The 20,379-nt window shown below is 38.9% G+C and overlaps 1 protein-coding gene across 3 annotated transcripts in view; it reads right to left on the bottom strand.

The window, feature by feature from the left end:
- The window catches only part of PDE3A (phosphodiesterase 3A), a 324,042-nt gene that overhangs the window by 40,118 nt on the left and 263,545 nt on the right, over window positions 1–20,379 (bottom strand). For all 3 annotated transcript variants that reach the window (XM_044229305.1, XM_044229307.1, XM_044229306.1), the window contains exons 4-5: window positions 18,958–19,112; window positions 15,141–15,265 (exon numbers count right to left, since the gene is read on the bottom strand). In XM_044229305.1, the coding sequence (XP_044085240.1) occupies window positions 15,141–15,265; window positions 18,958–19,112 (280 nt within the window). The remainder of the gene's footprint in view (window positions 1–15,140; window positions 15,266–18,957; window positions 19,113–20,379) is intronic.

Genomic DNA, 20,379 nt, shown 5'->3' with positions numbered 1-20,379 from the left:
GTTCTTCTTGTCATTCTGACCTAATGATAATAATTAAAATTTCTTCATGTGTTTGTCTTCTCCTAGGTTGTGAAATTTTTAGCAGTCACAGGATCTGCTATTGTTTTAAACATTAACTTATCTGGAGCCGACTTCGGCAGGTATTTGATGTTTAAAATACACAAAGAAGACAGATTTTTTGGAGAGGCAATTAACTTTATGAGCCATCGACATTTTCAGTAAAACTACCTTATTTGTGTGGATCAGGACTCTGATCAGAGTCATTCCTGAAGAAAACATTGAAAAACATAAGACGATCCGTTTCCGATTAAACAATAGGTCTCAAGCCCAAATTTTAAGTGTTGGTGTCTGTGCCAAACTGTGTTTACTCTCGATTGTGAAAATTTTACAGAAAACTGGCTTAGATTTCAAAATGCCGATACTTGAGTACAAGGACGCGATCTTCTGAAGTTCCACTCTCCCAAACACACAAGGCAGCCCGCCTTAAAACTGAGGAGAGCCCTATCTTCAGAATAGCCATCTGCTCACAGTTTTTCAGCACTGCGGGGGTGCCCAACAACCTACTGTAAGGCAAATGGAATGAAATCATTCCTTGTTTTCTGTTTCTTGCCGGGGCAAACGCATAGCCAGCAGCTCCCCCATCACTGGATGATCCGTGTGGGGAACAGGCAGCTGGGTTTGCTTCCAACGTCCAGTTCTCTCACAAGTTTTATTTGTGACACCCAAAGATTTTCTGGTCCACGGAAAGGAATATGAAGCTTGCTGAAGGGCTTTTGCAATTTTTACATTTCTTGCTGACACCCTACTTTCTTTCGTTTTGTTGCACCAGATGAGAAACCCTGCTCTTCCTTTGAGAAGTCTGGAGGTCGGCAGCCCTCCTACTCCTTTTTGCTCAGTATGTGTATTGTTGATTCCCCATGGCAAGACCAATCCCTTCCCTTCACTGGTAAAGGAAACGACTCAGACGCAGACAGGTTAAAGAACCTTCCCAGGGTCACAGCGCTAATAAGTGGGAGAATATGGAGTGAGCCCAGCTGTTCTTAGTGAAAGTTGTTTTAGGCCATACTGCTCTCAGAGACTGTCCAAGGAGAAAGAGGATTCTATCATCTGTTAGGCAGCATTTGTACTGCACTTTATAATGACACAGCTAGTGGTTTTTTAAAAATTTCTATTTCTATTGAAAAGATTTAGCTCTTTTACCAAAGATACTGACAAACCTGCATAGTACATAATGTCCTAAACAGCTCCCCCAAAAAAGCCCCCAAAGCAAAACAAACAAAATCCCACTAAATTCTAAACTCAGTTTTCCAAAGAACCTATTATTGTGTGTAACAAAGTGGGTTACAGGTGTCCTGTGAAGTACTAATGGTTATAACTTCTTTTGAATAAATATTTTATTTGGAAGCTTCAGAATAAATTTAATTTTAAATATTATTTCTAATATTTTATGATGAGATTTTATAATTTTACAAAATGAAGGAAATAAAATTTTCATCAAGCTCTAAATCCCTTCCCATCTCTCCACTGCCCTGTAACATTATTGCAGTCATACATATCATTTCACAAGTAACACAACATGCTCTGATGGAAAAAGGTTGGAAAGGGCTAGTTAAATTCAGACTGTTTGTTAGATTATGGCCAACTGAATTTTCAGATAATCTTAGGAAAGCAGAATAAACATTAAGGAGTAGGTCGGGGGTGCGATGTGGTATAAAGAAAGTATCTGCACAGAGTAATGATCGGTTTGCTCAACAAACACTGATTGTGTGCCCTTCCAGAGACTAAGGACGGCGTAGTGAAGAACAGCAACACATTCCCTGAAATCATGGAGCTTCAACTCTCTTGGAGGAGTCAGAAATTTTAAAAAGAGGTGTAAGAGGAGGAAAAGGAAGAAAAAAGAGAAAGAAGGACAAGGAAGGATAAAAAGAAAGATGTCCAACGGAATATACCTCAGCCTTCAGAAAGGATGAATGCCCACCATTTGCATGGACCTGGATGGAACTGGAAGGGATTATGCTGAGTGAAATAGGTCAGGCAGAGAAGGACAATTACCTTATGGTCTCATTCATATGTGGAACATAAGGAATAGTGCAGAGGGCCATAGGGGAAGGCAGGGAGAACTGAATGGGAAGATATCAGAAACCGAGACAACCCATGAAACCCATGAGAGACTCTGGACTCCAGGAAACAAACGGAGGGTTGTGAAAAGGGAGGTGGGTGGGGGATGCGGTAACCGGGTGATGGGCCTTAAGGAGGGCATGGGATGTGATGAGCACTGGATGTTATACGCAATCAATGAAGTACTGAACACTACATCTGAAACTAAGGATGTACTATATGTTGGCTAATTGAATATAAATTACAAATAAAAAAGAAAGAAAAGAAACCCAGGTAGTTATAAGTGATCTAAAGAAAAAAATGTAGAGAATATAGAACAGAGAAACAGAGAGGCTCTAGGGGTAAAATTTGAGCAGAGGCCTGGGGAAGTAAGAAAGACATTTAGACAAGTATTGGAGGAAGCATGTTCCAGAAAGAGGGACCTACCTGGGGGGTGTTAGAGGGTTAGTCAGGAGGTCAGTGTGGGTGCAGCTTAGCAAAGGGGAAAGAGAGGGGCAGGGAATGTGGCCAGAGAAGCTGCTGGACAAGGCTGTAGAACGCGGATAGGCCAAGGCAAGACTTTAATTGTTGTTTATTTTGAAAAAGAAACTTCTGATAGGCATTGCTTTAGGCAATTCTTTAATTACTTTGATAGCTGACTGAATTTTTTGAAGTTTTCTACCACCTTTTTAATATAGCAAAACCTATGAGAACAGTACCTGTATCTGTCTTAACACAACATATTTTCTAAAGGCAATTTATGAGAGGAGTGATTTTTTTTCATTGCAAATTCTTCATAGCTGCCAGCTGATATTCTCAGAGAAAAGCAATTCACCCTTAAATACAAATTTAAAAATCCCCTCGATGATTAGAGTTCTTGGAACTCATGGATTAACTAAATTTAAACAAATAGCAGACCTTAAGACTCCAAACTTAGTGCCTGGGATGAAAGTTAAAATAAACCTTGTAACGGAGGAAAAGCACTTTGCTTCTGTAATACTGTTCGTCTACTATTTTGAACACTTTTAACAGCGCGAGTGTTGGCAACAGCTATAAAAAGAGGGGTATGTGCTCTCAATCACCAAGATGGCAACAAAGGATGTGCTCGGCTTAGCTCTCCCTCAGAGGAACAAAGAACAACTACTCAAGAACAAGACATACGGAGAGAGTCCTGAACGTGGGCGTGAGGCTGAAGCCCCTGCACCACAGAGACCAAGACCAATTGCATTAGAAGGGTAAGAGAAGAGACTCAACTTGACCACACTCCTGTACCCCCAGCCAGCACAACACTGTGTGGGGAAGTCTCCCCTGAGCCTCTGGTTTCTCCAGCAGGAAAAGAGAACCCAAGAGGATAACCAGCACCCCCTTCACCCCCTGCAGAACTGTGGGTTGCTTTGTAGGAGCCTCTATTGTGATCTGTGCCATGGGGATTACAGGGACATTTGTGAGGCTCCACCACTGGGAATCTGACCGTGATGGATAAAGGGGTAGGGGCTTGCAGCAACCAGGACACAGATCTTGGCAGATCAAGTTCACACCTGCAATGCCCAAATAGTAATCTCAACCAGCAGCATTGCTCATCTGCAGAACCAAGCTGGAGGCACACACTGATCAGTGAACTTGGTCGGTACAGATCTGTGTGATTCAGATTCTTAAGCGAGGAGTTTCGTCAGCCCTATATGTCCTTGCCCAGGCAAGGAGGTAAATCATAGCCTCACCCACTGCGGAGAGTGTCTCCCAGCTCCATCTGACCAAAAGGACTGGTGACAATTCCCAGAAGCAGTGAGGTCCAGGGGCCCTTGAGCCAAGTGGTGGGTGGCAGCATGGAACACCCCGGAACAAAGCCAGTATGGGGTGTGGAGTGTCCCAATGCTATACACTAGCAGGGGGATTCATTCATAGCGAAGGCTGAGGGTAGCTCCCAGCCCCTGTCAACTGGAGAACCTATCTGGGAAACTCAAAGTAGCTGGAGTGACCCCTTCTCCTCCCTAAGCAGGGAGCAGAGACAGAACCCTGCCCAGAGCAGACTGTCTTCTAGCCCCAACTGACCAGCTCCCAGAAGCTGCGTGGTCTAGCAGCACTGGAGCTGAACGATGGGCAGGTGCAACTGACGGCTTTCAGAACAAAGCCCGGTTTGGTCCCAGAGCTTGGGATGGGGGACAGCTTGAATTAAGACAACAAACAACAAGCTCTGTTGGCTTTCCGGCTGCTTCTCCTGCTGTGCTCAGGCAGGGAATCTAATTTGGAGCCCTGCTCAGTCCTGACACAACCTATAGTTTGATTGACCAGAGCACTGGGAAAGCTGCATCACCCATCAATAGCCTTTTGTGCAACGGCATGTGAACAGAGAGCACAGCCTGTGGGTTCTCTCATCTTCAGAGCAAAACTGATGGCCTCAGAGAACCAGAGAATTCAATGCACACTCCAGCCTGATTCAGGTCCCTAAACAAGAAGCTGCACAGGTCTTGGGTCCCTGCCAGAGCAGGGATGGATTCATAACCCTGCTATTACTGAATACAGTACCAGTCCTGACCATCTGGTAAGCCTGACCAGAGAATCAAGGCACCGCGGAGCCCACCCTACAGTTTCACTTGGGTAGGGAACCAAGCCAGCAGTCCCGTCCAACTGTTCTCAGCCAGTGGCACATCTCCTCACTCCATCCTCAGAGTTCGACCATTTGCCTCACGCAAAAATAGACACAAGGGTGGGCCCTCCTGCCTAAGGACATTATGAGGAGGCACGCGCAGAAACAAACTGAGCTGACTGGGGTTAGAACGGTCTCTGCAAAGTCTGGAACAGAAACCTGGTTACTCAGATGCGTAGATACCAACATAAGATATCAAGATCACAAAAGAATCAGGTAAATATGATACCACCAGCAGGAACAACACATCTACAGACCAACCAGAAAGCAATGAACAAAAATGTCATGAGTAAGTGCCCACCTCTCAATAAATGCTTTAAATGTAAACAGATTAAAATCTCCAATTAAAAGACACAGAATGGCTGAGAGGATTTAAAAAAAAAAAAAAAAAAAGATCCAACAACATGCTGTCTTAAAGAGACTCACTTTAGGGGCACCTGGGTGGCTCAGTGGATTAAAGCCTCTGCCTTCGGCTCAGGTCATGATCTCAGGTCCTGGGATTGAGCCCCACATTGGGCTCTCTGCTCGGTGGGGAGCCTGCCCCCCTCCATCTGCCTCTCTGTCTATCTGTGATCTTTGTCTGTCAAATAAATAAATTTTAAAAAATAAATAAAGAGACTCACTTTAGCCTGAAAGACACAATAGACTGAAAGGGAAGAAAAAAGACATTTCAAGGAAATGTTAACCCAGAAAAAACAAGAGTAGGAATACTTCTATGAGACAAAATAGAATTTAAACTAAAAATGATAAAAAGAACAAAGAATATCTACAATGAGAAAAGGATCATTACAGCAAGAAGATATAACAATTATGAATATTTATGCACCCCACAGTGGAACGCCTACATACTTAAAGCAAAAAACTAACAGAGCTGTAAGAAGAAATAAAAGGTAATGCAGTGATAGCTGGGGACTTAATTCCCCACTGTCCACAATAGATAGATGATCCAGAGAGAGAATCAATATGGACACAACAAATTTGCACAACACTACAGGACAAACGGACCCAAGAGACATATACAGAATAGTCTACCCAACAACAGCAGAATACACATTCATCTCAAGCACACAGAGAACATTTTCTAGGACAGACCATGCGAGGCCACAAAATGAGTCTTGGCAAATTCAAGAAGACTGAAATCGTACCAAATATCTTCTCTGACCACAAGGACACAAACCTAGAAATCAGTAACAAGAGGAAAACTGGAAAATTCACAAACGCAGGACGATTAAACAATAGCTTCCTGAACAACCAATGGATCAAAGAAAAAAATGAGAAAGAAAATAAAAAAAGTTTCTTTGGACAAAAGGAAACACAACAGAACAGAAATTGTGGACTACAGCAAAAGCAGTTCTGATGGGCAAGTTCACAGCACAAATGCCTACATTAAGAAAAATCCCAAATAAAAAAGTTAAATCTACATCTTAGGAACTAGATAAAGAACAAACGGAACTCAAACTTAGCAAAATAAAGGAAATAATACAGAGCAGAAACAAATCAAGTAGAGAAAAGGAAAACTACAGAAAAGATTAATCAAACAGAGCTGGTTCTCTGAAAAGTTACACGGGTTTTGGTAATGATTTGTTGAACAGGACATTTAAAGTATAAGCAATACGATCAAAACATAAATAAGTGGAGCTAGAAACTAAAAAGCTTCTGCATAGCAAAAGAAGCAATCAATAAAGTGAAAAGAGAAACTATGGAATGGGAAAAAATATTTGCAAACCATACATCTACTAAGAGGTTATATCCAAAATATATGAGGGAATCCTATAACTCATTAGCAAACAAACAACTCAATTAAGAAATGGGTATTTGAATAAACATTTTAGCAAAGAAGATATATGAAAGATCAATGGGTACATGAAAACATGTTCAACATCACTAGGCATCAGGGAAATGCAATTCAAACCACGATGAGATAACCACCCCATGCCTGTTAGAATGGCCACCATCAAAAAGACAAGAAAGAAGTGCTGGCATAGATGTGGAGAAAAGGGAACTCTAGCGCACTGTTGATGAGAATGTAAACTGGTGTAGCCACTGTGGAAAACAGTATGGGGGATCCTTAAAAAATTAAAAATAGAACTTCCATAATATCCGGCAATTCTACTTCTGGAAATATAGCTGAAGGAAATGAAAACATTAACTTAAAAAAAAAAATGCCACATATTCGCTGCAGTATTATTTACAACAGCCAAGACATGGAAACAACCTAAGTGACCATTAATGGATGACTAGATAAATAAGTTGTTTTATATGCACACATAGATGTTGTATATACACACACATCTATATAATGAAATATCAGTCAGCCATAAAAAAGAAGGAAATCCTAGCAATGGCAGCAACATGGTTAGACCTTGAACGCATATGCTAAGTGAAATAAGAGACAAACACTGTGTGTTCTCACTTATATGTAAAGCTTTAAAACAAAAACAAAACACCAGACTCACAGAAAAACAGATCCGACTTGTGGTTACCAGAGGCAGGGGGTGGGAAGACAGGGAATCAGAGGAAAGGAATCAAAAGACACCAACTTTCAGTTATAAGATAAATAACAATTAGGGATATATGTCCAACATGATGACTGTAGCTAACACTGTTGTACGATATAAAGAAGATTTGTTGAGAGTGTAAACTGTGTGAGTTCCAATCACAAGAAGAACATTTTTTCTTTTTTCTTGTCTTTCTTTTCATTGTATCTATAACGAGAAGATGGATGTTGTTTCAACATATGGTGGTAATAATTTCACAATATATGTAAGTCAAACCATCTTGTGGTATGCCTTAAACTTCTATAGTGATGTATGTCAATCATTTCTCAATAAAACTGGGGGGAAGAAGCAGGGATATTTTTATACTGTAGGTGAGAATATAAAGGTCTAAGCATATAAATTCTCTTTTTCCCAAGCCAAACTACAGTGTACATTATCTTAAAGTTTTTAAATGAGAGGGGCGCCTGGTGGCTCAGTGGGTTAAGCCTCTGCCTTCGGCTCAGGTCATGATCTCAGGGTCCTGGGATCCAGCCCCACAGCGGGCTCTCTGCTGAGCAGGGAGCCTGCTTCCCCCTATCTCTCTGCCTGCCTTTCTGCCTGCTTGTGATATCTCTCTCTCTCTCTCTCTCTGTGTCAAATAAATAAATAAAATCTTTAAAAGAAAAAAGGTTTTTAAGTGAGAAAGTGTTAGGAATGCTACAGAAAATGGGTACATATTTACGTTGTTAGTCTTCAAGTAGAAAGAGAGATTTAAGTGCTGAAAATAACCAAATACTCTATTTCTAGAAAGGATACACTACAAATAAAATGATCTCAGAAGCAGGAAAAGGATATTCCAAGGAAATGGGAGAAGTGCCTTCTTAGCAAGCCTCCAAGAACAAGTCATATTCTAGGTTGTTTTAAATGTAATCATGTATAAAGTTAGAAGGATTAACTTTATGAGCTTTGGAGTCTCATCCGATTTCATGTTGCACATTCACACATTTACACATGCACACGTGGTGGGGAGGATTCAAATAAATACATATTCTCTCAATTTTATTTATCACTTTATATCTGAGTAATTTTAAGAGACTCTAGGAAAAAGACATAGCTTGTGAAATATAAATCTTTGAATGACTCAAACTGCCCTAATGTAAAATACTTAAAGCATTTAAAAATTTAAAAAATTTAAAATGTAACTTTAAAAATCTAAAATACCAAATCCTTTGAATAATTCAGTCTTTAATTCCTTGCTTTTGAGAGCATGAGAAAATGTGTCAAGAGACTAGGAATTTTGGACGATTAAAGGGAGATGATAAACAATACTGGAGGAAAATTATTTAAGTGAATCCATCTGTTTTGTTCTGTAAAACTCTCTCAGCTTAATTTTAACTGAAGAAAAAAGGAACCAGCATGTGTAATAAGTACATGTCTCTTTTCTATGCCCTCAGTAAAATGGACAGCCCTAATATTTTTCCAAAACAGACAATGTATCTACGTATGCAAAATGCAAAACATCCCCCATACATACACTGTGCCATAACTGAAGTTCTCTCTCATTTCAAATTTTCTGCAGGAAAAACCCAGTCTAACTTGTAGGTGTAGAGAGATCTGTACTCACTGTAAGAGGACTGTAAGAATGATATAAAAATTAAAAGAATCTGGGAAGGGTCTACAGCAAATGCAGTAAGTGTGAACTGAAGGAATTTTAAATATATATATTTTTTTATTTGACAGAGAGATCACAAGTAGGTAGAGAGGCAAGCAGAGAGAGAGGGGAGGAAGCAGGCTCCCCGCTGAGCAGAGAGCCCGATGTGGGACTCGATCCCAGGACCCCGGGATCATGACCTGAGCCGAAGGCAGCGGCTTAACCCACTGAGCCACCCAGGCGCCCCGAACTGAAGGAATTGTAAAAGCAGAATTACAAAGGCAGTTCTGCGTTGTCAGGGGCTCATAATAAAAAGGCAAGATTAAAAATGTAAATTATATTTAAATATCCTGTTTTTATGCTTTAATCAAAGGACTCCTACATGATTTTACCCAATATTTTATATTTACAATTGCATAATAATTGGGTTTATTTCAACAATTTAAATTAATGCTGACTGAACTAGAAGATACACTGTTTTACTTGACTTGTGCAAAGAACAGAGTTCATGAGCTCCTTCTGGAAACAGGTCATTTACCTCTCAATGTTTATTCTCCATGCTTGCATCCCCCTACCTCTTTTGCCTATCGCTTCTTTCGCCTCCTCCAATTCCCTTCACACTTTATTTAGGTTCAGCTTCCTTATACTCTTTGCCACTTAAAGGGACTTTCCCTGGCCCCCTCCACAGAGGCAGCACAGTGAACTCGTAAGACACAGCACACTTACTTAGCCCAATCAACATCAACACACCGTCACTGCAGGAAAAACCAAGATTTCAAAACAGCAGTGCCCATCTGATCAAGAAGAACTGTAACTGACTTTCAGCTCTTTTCAGGGCACCTGGGTGGCTCAGTGGGTTAAGCATCTGCCTTCAGCTCAGGTCATGATCCCAGAGTCCTGGGATCAAGGCTTACCTGGGAGTGGGAGGGCAGGGTGTGTCTCTGCTCAGCAGGGAACCTGCTTCTCCCTCTGCCTCTACTCTGCCTACATGTCTCTCCCTTTTTGTCTCTTTATCAAATAAATAAGAATTTCTACTCTTTGATTCTTTATGGGCTTTTTTTCCCTTTCAGCAGACTTTCAGGGAGTTGCTTAGTTGAATTCAGCATGCATAGGGTATAGGTTATTTTATAAACATTTAGTTCTCCTGTGACAGCACTCTAAATAGGTCACAATGCAAAATCCCCTCCCCAGTAATCATGATGGGGATACCTTATGTACTTAATGGTAAGGATGGAGTGAGGCTCTCACCATGCCTATTCTAATTTCTATCATCTGACCTTGGAGTATGTTACACAGACATTTTTTTTTTCTTTTAGAGTTCGTTCCTTCTTCTTGGCTACAGTTTATGAATTGAAGAGTACGACACAGAAAAATGAGGTTATTCTTCATACTTGTTCCATCACTTGCTCTGTTATTTCCAGGGAATGCACTAACTATAATTTTCAGATTTTTTTTCTAAATTGACACGTAATTGACATGGCATGGTACTTTTAGGTATACAGTGATAAAACATTTGCACACGGATTTTAGTATACGTGCTGCCACAACAAGCACATTTTCAGCTTCTTGACTTTACCATGTTGATTATTTTAATAATTTAAATTTTCTTACTTAAATGAAGAAACTGAGAGACACAAAACCAAAACCTTCCAGTATCATGTACTTGCCCAAGGAAAGGACCAATAAAAATCTTAATTTTAAGTTACTTCAGTTTGTTGTCCTCAGTTTTTTCTAGATAAAATCATTCGAACAAAAGAAAGGATTCAGGACTAACTGCGTGAGCTTGGGCAAGTTACTTTCTATGCCAGTTTCCTCAACTGAATCCTTTTCCCAAGCTACACAAGAACATAGAAAATTTAAATTCATATTTCATCCCTTGAGTTACATATTATTTTTGTCTAATATTTTAATTCTGCCCTTAAAAATTAAAAAAAAAAATACCAGGGCACCTAGATGGCTCAGTCAGTTTAGCGTCTGACTCTTGCTTTCGGCTCAGGTCATGATCTCAGGGTCATGAGATTGAGCCCCACACTGGGGTCTACCACACTGGGTATGATTAAGATTCTCTCCCTCTCTCTCTCTCTCTCTGCCCCTCCCCTGCTCATACTCTCTTTCTCTCTAAAAAAAAAAAAGGAAAAAAAAATTTTTTAAATAAAAAAAGTAAAAAGCAAAAATTAAAAAAATACCTACAAATACAGAAATACTATGCTTTATGCATATAATGTTTTTCTGATAAACTCATGGTTTTCAAATTTATACTAGGTCACAGACCTCTTCTCTGCTACTACTTTTTTTTCTCAAATATATCCATCATAAACTCCTTCAGTTAAGATTTGGCAGGTGGTAAAGTTTTGATTTTCTGAAAATGTCTTAGTTCATTCCCATATTATTGTGAAATAATTGTGCTATATATACTATTTTAGTCTGTTATATTCTCTCAGAACTTTGAGAAAGTGATTCTAGTGTGCTCTGATGCCCTTTAGACAGTTCTGCTCTCAGAATGACCTGTGTTCCCTGAAATTTCCTTTATCTTTGGCTGACTGTAATATAATATAATATATATTATATTTATACATATATATGTTATATATATAATATATATACATATATATTATATATATGTATAATATTAGGTATTGTGTAGTTTTGCTATTTTGTGTCTATGTGTAAATTCTTTTTTTTTTTTCCCTTTACTATGTTTCTCCTCAGAGTTTATATACTCTATCCTCTACTAAAACATAATTATGTTACATTGGATCTTTCTTATAGTCTTCTATTTTTAAAAATCTTTTACATCTTCCTGTTTCTCATGTATGCCACATCCTGGATAATTTCTTCACATTCTCTGCTTCCCCAGTTTACTATTCCTCCCTCTAGGAGTCCATTATTCCATTTAACCTATCCTATTTCCTTGATTACATTTCCAAAAGTTATATTTAGCTGCTCTGCAATCATTTCTTTTCTCATTGCTGTTACTTTTTATGACCTCATATTTTTCTTTAAATATTTGCATATTTTAAAATTAAAATATGCAAATATTTTGGCATTTAAATATCTCAACCCTTTTAGAGATCTGTAAAGTTGCTTTTGTTTGTTGTTTGGTTCTAACTCATGGTAGTTTGTGTGTTTAGTGATGTTGCTTGCACGCTCCAGTTTGTTCGAACTTGATATAAAGTCTCATGGCCCTTAACTGGTGATGCTTTCTTCCAAAATTATTTGCATGTATTTTTTGTAGAGAGATAAGGGTTCTACTGACCTACTGACCTAGGACCACATTAGTGACCCTTTAAAGTCTCACATTTAATGTGGAATGCTCAAATTCATTTCCTCCACCTCAGTGGAGTCTCAGATGAGCCTCCAAATTACTGAGGTAACCTGCATTTGCCCTCAGGGCTTCACACATGTATTTGCACACATTGTACTGTTCTTGACCCTGACTGAAAGCACAGTCCTACTTCTCTGGTCATTAGTAACTTCTAAGTTATAAGGCTTAAGGAAAATCACCAAAGAGCAGAGAAGACCAGATAGGTCTTTGGAAAACCAAATTATTATTATTTTTTAAAGATTTTATTTATTTATTTATTTTTTTTTTTTTTTTTAAAGATTTTACTTATTTATTTGACAGAAAGAGATCACAGTAGGCAGAGAGGCAGGCAGAGAGAGGGGAAGGGAAGCAGGCCCCTGCTGAGCAGAGAGCCCGACGCGGGACTCGATCCCAGGACCCTGAGATCATGACCTGAGCCGAAGGCAGCGGCTTAACCCACTGAGCCACCCAGGCGACAGAGCGAAATCACAAATAGGCAGAGAGAGAGAGAGGAGGAAGCAGCCTCCCTGTCGAGCAGAGAGCCTGATGCGGGACTCCATCGCAGGATCCTGAGATCATGACCTGAGCTGAAGGCAGAGGCTTAACCCACTGAGCCACCCAGGCGCCCAAACCAAATTATTTTTAACGGTGTCTGTCAATGATGCAACCCTAACAATATCATACTTTCTGGAGGAAGTGTCTTCCCACACTAAACAGAGATTTAAGCAAAGTTAGCACTTAAATTACTCAAAGAAACAGTCACCAACATAAAGTCGATGATCAAAGGGAAAGGAAAGTACTGAATTTTTTTAGATGTGAGAAACAACAGAAGAGTTGTGCCTCTTTTAAAATAAAAAGTTTATATTTTAAGGTGATGTCCTGAAATATCAGTGGAATGAATATCAGTACCACTTCTCTAACCCTCATAGACTCGTCGCCATTTTGAGGCGATGAGTTTCTGGCTGTGATGTGGTAGTTTGTAATAAATCCATGCTTCTTCAAGAAGAAAAAGAAAAATTGAATTTAAAAGGAAAAAAAAAGTTTTCAAGGCAAAACAAAAGGGACTAGGTTCCCAGAGAGAGCAGAAAGAAGATACCCCCAGAAGGGTGAGCCAAAGTCCTAGGAACTATTCTTCCCTTCACAGCATTATTTACTGACCATTAGCATGGAGCAAAAGGTTAAGAATCTAGGCAAAGGATGCAGCTATTAGGGAAGAAAGTCAGCAGAATGTTTAGCAATGTCACGAGGCTAATGACATGAAAACTGGAGTTTGGGAATGCCGCCATGGCACCAGAACATGAATATCTAACAGCCCAGTGAGAAGTGGGTGCTTTTTCCCTGGAGCCATTTGGAAAATTCTTAAGCTGCTATAAAGGCAGAAGATTAAGAACATAAGCAGGAAGCTACTGGAAATCTCTTTAGCGTTTTCTACAGAGATCAGAGATGAAAATTTCAAGTCAGAACATTCCAAGAAGAAGAAGTCATAATAAATACCCCAGACTCTCAAGTGAGATTCTAGGAGGGGGCAATCTGGAAACAGAATCTGACGAAAACTATATTCCAGTTTTGAGTCAGTACAGATTCTGATTAAATGGAGTATTCTTTATCTTAATCATTCACTTTCCTACCTGAAACTTCACTGCTCTCAATCTTTTTTTTTTTTTTTTTTTTTTTTTTAAGATTTTATGTATTCATTTGACAGACAGAGATCACAAGTAGGCAGAGAGGCAGGCAGAGAGAGAAAGAAGGGAAGCAGGTTCCCTGCTGAGCAGAGAGACCAGTGTGGGTCTCAAGCCCGGGACCCTGGGATCATGACCTGAGCCGAAGGCAGAGGCTTTAACCCACTGAGCCATGCAGGCCCCCTGCTCTTAATCTTGATAGCTAAACTCTTTGTCATAGATCTCTGGGCCTCACCTGTGTATCTGTTTCCATCTCCCTTTATGCTTGCCAATTTTGCCACTCACCTAAAATCTAAAGTTCCTTAAACTTTCTCTCAGTTTGCCTGATCTTGTATCTCTTTTCTTCTCTTTCATTATTTAAAAGTCTTTCCTCTCTTCCTCATCACAGTCTTTAACATACTTTATGGTAATGGCCGCCAACCTGTTCGCATTTCCCACTAGAGTTAAGTGAGGATTCTGTGAAAGGAGGAAGTGGGTCTGGCTTAATCACTGCCATATTCCCAAAACTAGTTCAGGGTCTGAGATAGTGATTGCTTCACAAATATTTGTTGAATAAAGGATGCTAGAGGGAAGAGAGAAGCTGATGCTTAGAAGTATATGGGCAGCACTGACACTGAGGTAGAAAACTCCATGTAGTAGTCAGACTCCAGATCCCAGATGGGAGAAATCACCTCCAATTTCATTCTGTAACAGCCTTTAGGGGAAAGAAAACCTCCTGCCCACTGTACTGGTGGGTCTTTTGGTTGTTGACTTGTGGGCTCTTCCAAAGGGCTCTCAAAGATTCTGACCTGTATTTTCTCCAAATTTAAATACCTTTTCCTTTAAATGTGTGTGTGTGTGTGTGTGTGTGTGACATAAAGAGTTTCTTTGAAAAGATTATAAAACCTAAAGTAAATGAAGCATTCCTTTGAATGCCAATAAATACCATAGTCCTGAAAAATAATTTTAGTAAACACTAAAAATAAAACTGAAATTTGGGAAGTACATCATTAGCTTTTACATTATAAGATGATGCTTCCAGAGATTATCCTCCATGGTGACACCAATTTCCTACTCATCCAGTAAGTTCAAGACAGGATATCTAGCATGGCAACCTGGAAAGAATCTGTATCATCCCATCAAGTGGAAATTTAAAGAGCTAATTGGTTACTGAGGCTTTGTCTCTTTAGAACAGCCAAACCGAACACATCTGGGTATGCACCCTCAGAATCTTGTTTCACCACTTAAGAGTTAACTCCATGACTGCACACTCAGTGAGTATGAACCCTTCTCCCAACAGAATACTAACCTGGTCGATTTGGCTTTTTTGAGTTTACATGGTTAGCTGCAGAAACAGCATAGGTTGAAGTGAAGGATCTGCTTTTGGTGAGGGTCATCATCACTGGGGTATTCCAAGAATCGGGACTAACAGCACTATGAAGACAGAGCAGAAAGAAAAATGAAGAAATTATTCGTCAATTACCGGGACAGATCTTGCTAGAATGCAGTCACCATTTCCATAATTGGCTTGCCAATCTGAGTCATGGTCTAGGTTCAGTGACAGGACCACTTTACTTCCAAATGAAATAATACATTATCTGAGCTCAGTTTCTGCTGCAGGGAGACAACACTGAGGCATCAAACATACTGGGTTGATAAAAGAGGAAAGAACTTTCCTACTTATCCAGTTAGTAGGAACCAGGCCCTTCTTACTGTACTACTGTAATCATGTTCCTCTTAGATCTTCTAAACATTGATAATTGTATTAGTTAAGATGCAGGGAACCTACATTAGTTATGAATGCCATGATGCTCCTTTTATACTCTTTACTATTTATTATTATTTATTATGTATATGTGCATTATAATTTCCTGGCATTTTACAATATACTGCTTTCTGTGATCATTGCAACAGTTTTCCGCTTTGTATTGACCTTCACCTTTTGGATTCCTGTTTAGATCTCATGAATATGTATGTAATAATTCAGGTTTATAGCCAAAAGTAGCTTAGGGAAACCTTTACTTGGTCACCTCATTCTGAAAAAGGGAAAATTTTCTATGTATCTGCTATGGAAGATCTCAATCCCCTTCCACAAAAGTAGATATGATAATCTTAGTTCTACTGGTAACAACTTCATCCTATGTCTGAAAAGTCTTACCGGATCCCCGAAGTTTTTGGTTGTTGATGTTTGTTTTTCAACCAAGTTTACAGCTTCCTTTCTGCCTATTATACAGAGAAAGGGCTCAGTTCCAAAGCTGAGTTGGAATGACTAGATTATGACTTATTTCAGACTTTTTGATTTATCTCAAGCCCATTTTTTTTTTTTTTTGAAGCACCCACTGGTATGCTTCTACCTCTCCACTGTGCCACAGTTCCCTTCTCCTAAAGATTCCTTGCTGTGGGTTCGGAGGCTCAGACAAGGACCTGCTTCTCAGGACATACATCTCCGAATGGCAGGGCCAAGGTCCTTCTGATCCTTAGTCCAGTGTCCTTTCTACGTGGCTGTAGTTAAAACTACCCAGGAGTCAATCAGCCAGCTAAATACTAAAGGGCACGTAAGCTGAGGAATGTGCCTAATTTTCAATTCCCACTCTTGTTCTTTTGATCACTGCAGTCCTCAAAGTCCTCAACAGAAAGACACACAGGACGAAAGAAAGAAACAAAAGGGTGGAAGGGGAAAGAAACTACAAGAGCTAAACCTCTAATCAGTTTTGAAATCAATTAATAGTGTTACCAATCAGTCTCCTAAGTTTTAACTTTGTTTTACACACTCAGGGCTGGAGACAATCTGTGGCTACCTTTCCACTGTTTTCCCCATGATTAAGGAGTCAACCAAAACCAGCTGTATTTAATGGTGGTACTATTGCCACTTACATATGGTTTTCCCTCCAAATCTCTTCAGAATGAATTTCATTTCTTCATAATGCTGAAAATTTGCATCATTTTCAGATTTTATAGCTAGGACATTTATAGGACTATGAGATAAGGGAATAGTTAAATCAGGGGAAAAATGTATACTCAGGCAAGACAGCTGTATTTCTTGGACAAAGAAAATGAGTGGGGTTAGATTCTCTTCCATATCTATTTTGAAAATATTTGATTATGAGTATTTATTTCATCAAGCAGGATGACAGGATCCCTGGGAGTTAAGCTCATAAAAGTTCTTGAAACTCTCCTCATGATAATTTCTATTACAGTCCCTAATGTCATTTAACTAAGAAGAAAAAAGTATGAGAAATGAAATTTGACCAGAAGTAACAAACCATTACAGAAAGAAAGGAGACATTTATGCACAAATGGATTTTTTGGCAGAGTCACTGTATTTTAAGAAAATCATGGAGCACTAACTATTCTATGACAGAAATCTTGGCAAGGTGTGTTGGTAAAACAGCCTCTCTAAAGATATATACTGAGAACAAAATTCATTTTCTTAAGGAACACACATGTAATGAGGATCCACTATCACCTCTAAGTATTCACTGCTGTAGACATTGACAATAGCCAATATTTTCAGAGGAAAATATCACTAAGGACCTATAATTTGACCTTCAGGAAATGTGCACAAAACAAATTAGGTAACCTCCTCCTGTGGTAGCATTTGAAGTTTTACGAAAACCCAAGTAATCAGATGGCGTGGAATTACACTAATATGTTAAAGAAAGAATCATTTGAGTTTCCTTCTGATTCTAGAGGTTCATTAGACTATCAGTGTTATTATGGAAGACACCAGTTATACATATTTTTAAATGACAAAGAAAAGTTAGCAGTCATTAAACACATGCTTTGAGTTTAAATCAATCTCAAATGGTGCTTTATTTCTATTCAAGTCCAAGTTCAGGAGAAAACCACTTGTAATATTGCCATCATGGAGTTCAACAAAGATATGGTTTATTTTTCAGTCATTGGGTCATTAATAAAACTGATGCAAACGTTTCAAAAACCTAAAATCATATGGGAAATGTTCTTAAAATTCATATAAAGCATGCTCTTTTTATTCTAAATAGAAAAGGACAAACACAATGTTGTTTTCTTCAAAATTCTTTCTAGATCTTAACACTACCTTTCCTTTAGCTTTGGTAATTCTGGCTTTGAAATCATTTTGTAAAATTGAAATTAATATGCTAAATAAAGTTTGTTCTATTTTTAAATGGAGATATAATTGATATGTTAGTTTCAGGTGTACAATATAGGGATTCGATATTTGTACATATTATGAAGTAATCACAAAATAAGTCTAGTTAGCATTCATCACCCCACAGTTAACAAAAATTTTTTTCTGGTGATGGGGACTTTTAAGATTACTCTTAGCAACTTTCAAATGTGCGATACAGCATGGTGATAATATAGTAATAATGCTGTATTATTATTATTATTATATTATTAACTATAGTTACCATGCTGATGTTATATCCCCATGATAATTATTTAAAGCTGAAAGTTTGTACCTTTTAATCCCCTTCACCCATCTGGCACACTCCAACCCCCTCCCCCACCTGTTTCTGGCAGCTACCAGTTTGTGCTCTGTCTAAATAAACTTTAGATTACCAAATGTTTGAACATACAGGTGCTCTTAGGATAATGATCTACCTTCTGATCTGATCTTTTGCCTTTCATATAATGCTAGGATAACAGGTCTGGTGGGCTGGGGAAACTCTAACAACAATTTACAAATGTCAGGTTGGATGCTTCCCATTTCAGAATCTCAGTATCAATCTCAGTCTAGGCAAAATCTAGCTTACCACTACTCTGAGCTTGCTCACCTCTTCCCTTCCTGTCACACTGGCAGGCATTACCTCAAGTCACTGTTCCCATTTATATTTAAGACCAAGCAATACAATTTAAGCCTATTATCTGATGTTAATCTGTAGAGTCCTTTGCATTTAAACCATATACCTTCATTTTCAAAGCTGGCCTCCAGCCAAACATAAATTGTTGGGCCACTTTTCCTCTGTAATTTACAATCCCTTTATAAAGGGATTTATGTAAAAGGGATTTATGTATATAAATATGTATATTTATGTATATAATTCCTTTATAAAGGAATTTATGTATGTAATTCCTTTATAAAGGAATTTATTTACATAACTTCTCTAAGAGATGTGAAACCAACAGGAGCATTGCCTAACCTTGATGGAGATGCTTCCTGCAGTTTGATGCTAGCACTTCGGTCCCTCCGTACAGGCGCAGGCTCCAAAGTGGGGAGGCCTGTGGCTGAGGTGGTGGTTGTCCAAGTCGACGAAACTCGTCTCAACAAACCGGGAGGCAAACTCCTCCTCAGGCGCTAGAAAGAAGGAGTGATTTTATTACCAAGCATATTTTTGATCACTGACTTCTATATAATACAATGGGAGAAAATGGGTTTTTAATTGGAAGTGATTTATTAAACTACAGTGGCTGAATGTTACCCATCTAAAAACTGGGAGCTCAGGAATTCAATAAAAGAATGAATATTATAAAATTATCGTTTGGGGATCTTCATTTAAATGATGATTATAATGTGGAATTATAGGAATGAGAGTCATTTACCTTTGGGAAAACTTTATAGTTACCTCAGTGCAATAGGATATACACACTTATCATATATTATATTAGTTATCATGGGCAAAAGCCTTTTTCTCAAAAGTCGCTTGTTTGAGGCATGGATTAATTTTTACCTTCTAGCAAGACAGTCTCCACACCAAAGTGTTTATTAATTTCATGACTTAGAAAAACCCGGAGCTGAAGGTAAGAGCATAACTCACAAAACGCACCACTTTTCTTGGGACTAGCATGGCTTAGACATCAGGCATAAGGGTAATACCATCAGTACCAACAGAAGAGTCTGTCAGTTGACCTGCAACCCTCTCATAACTACTTCTTCTCCTGTGATATCCTAAACAGGGTATGTGGCATCAATGGCAGGGAGGCAAGAGTCTGAGCTTACCAGGATGAGTACCAGCACTCTGAAGAGGGCCTTCAACTTAAAAATTAAAAGGAAGGTAGTCTTCTAATACAACTACAACAATATAGTACTAATAGGTAGAAGCTTGACCCATTTTTATTTGTTACTAGTTACCCCCAAGAGACCAATCGTTGAGCCATTCTTTTCAAAGATGAATCCTGGTTTCCTGAAGGTAACAAAAGCCTTTGAGAGGTATATGGCACCTTGAGATTCAAGAATAGCTCAGAGACTAGTTTCCCATATTGCTTAAAGATCTGAATATGCATCTTTGAAGGTAATTCAATAGGAAGAGAAAAGGTCAAGCCCTGTAAATACCAGGACTGATGCCTAAAAATCCCACTAACTTCATGTCTATTCTGATACTGAAAGAAATCAGTTAATCTCTATTCCTTGACTGTCACATCATACTTAGCCATACCTTTCCCAGAGAAGATGTTCCAAGAAAATTATGTAAATACCTAATTGACTAAATTGTGTGCAACACACATTCCTGAGACAAGAGACTCACAAAAGCTAAGTCATGGGTGTTCCTGACTGACCACCAGCCTGAGAGGACAGATGCCTCTTTACCAAACATATAACCATGCAAGACATGCTGGAAAGGACT

Source organism: Neovison vison, chromosome 12, assembly GCF_020171115.1.
Source record: "Neovison vison isolate M4711 chromosome 12, ASM_NN_V1, whole genome shotgun sequence".
Classification (NCBI taxonomy): domain Eukaryota; kingdom Metazoa; phylum Chordata; class Mammalia; order Carnivora; family Mustelidae; genus Neogale; species Neogale vison.
This window is presented reverse-complemented; position numbering and strand designations above follow the sequence as displayed.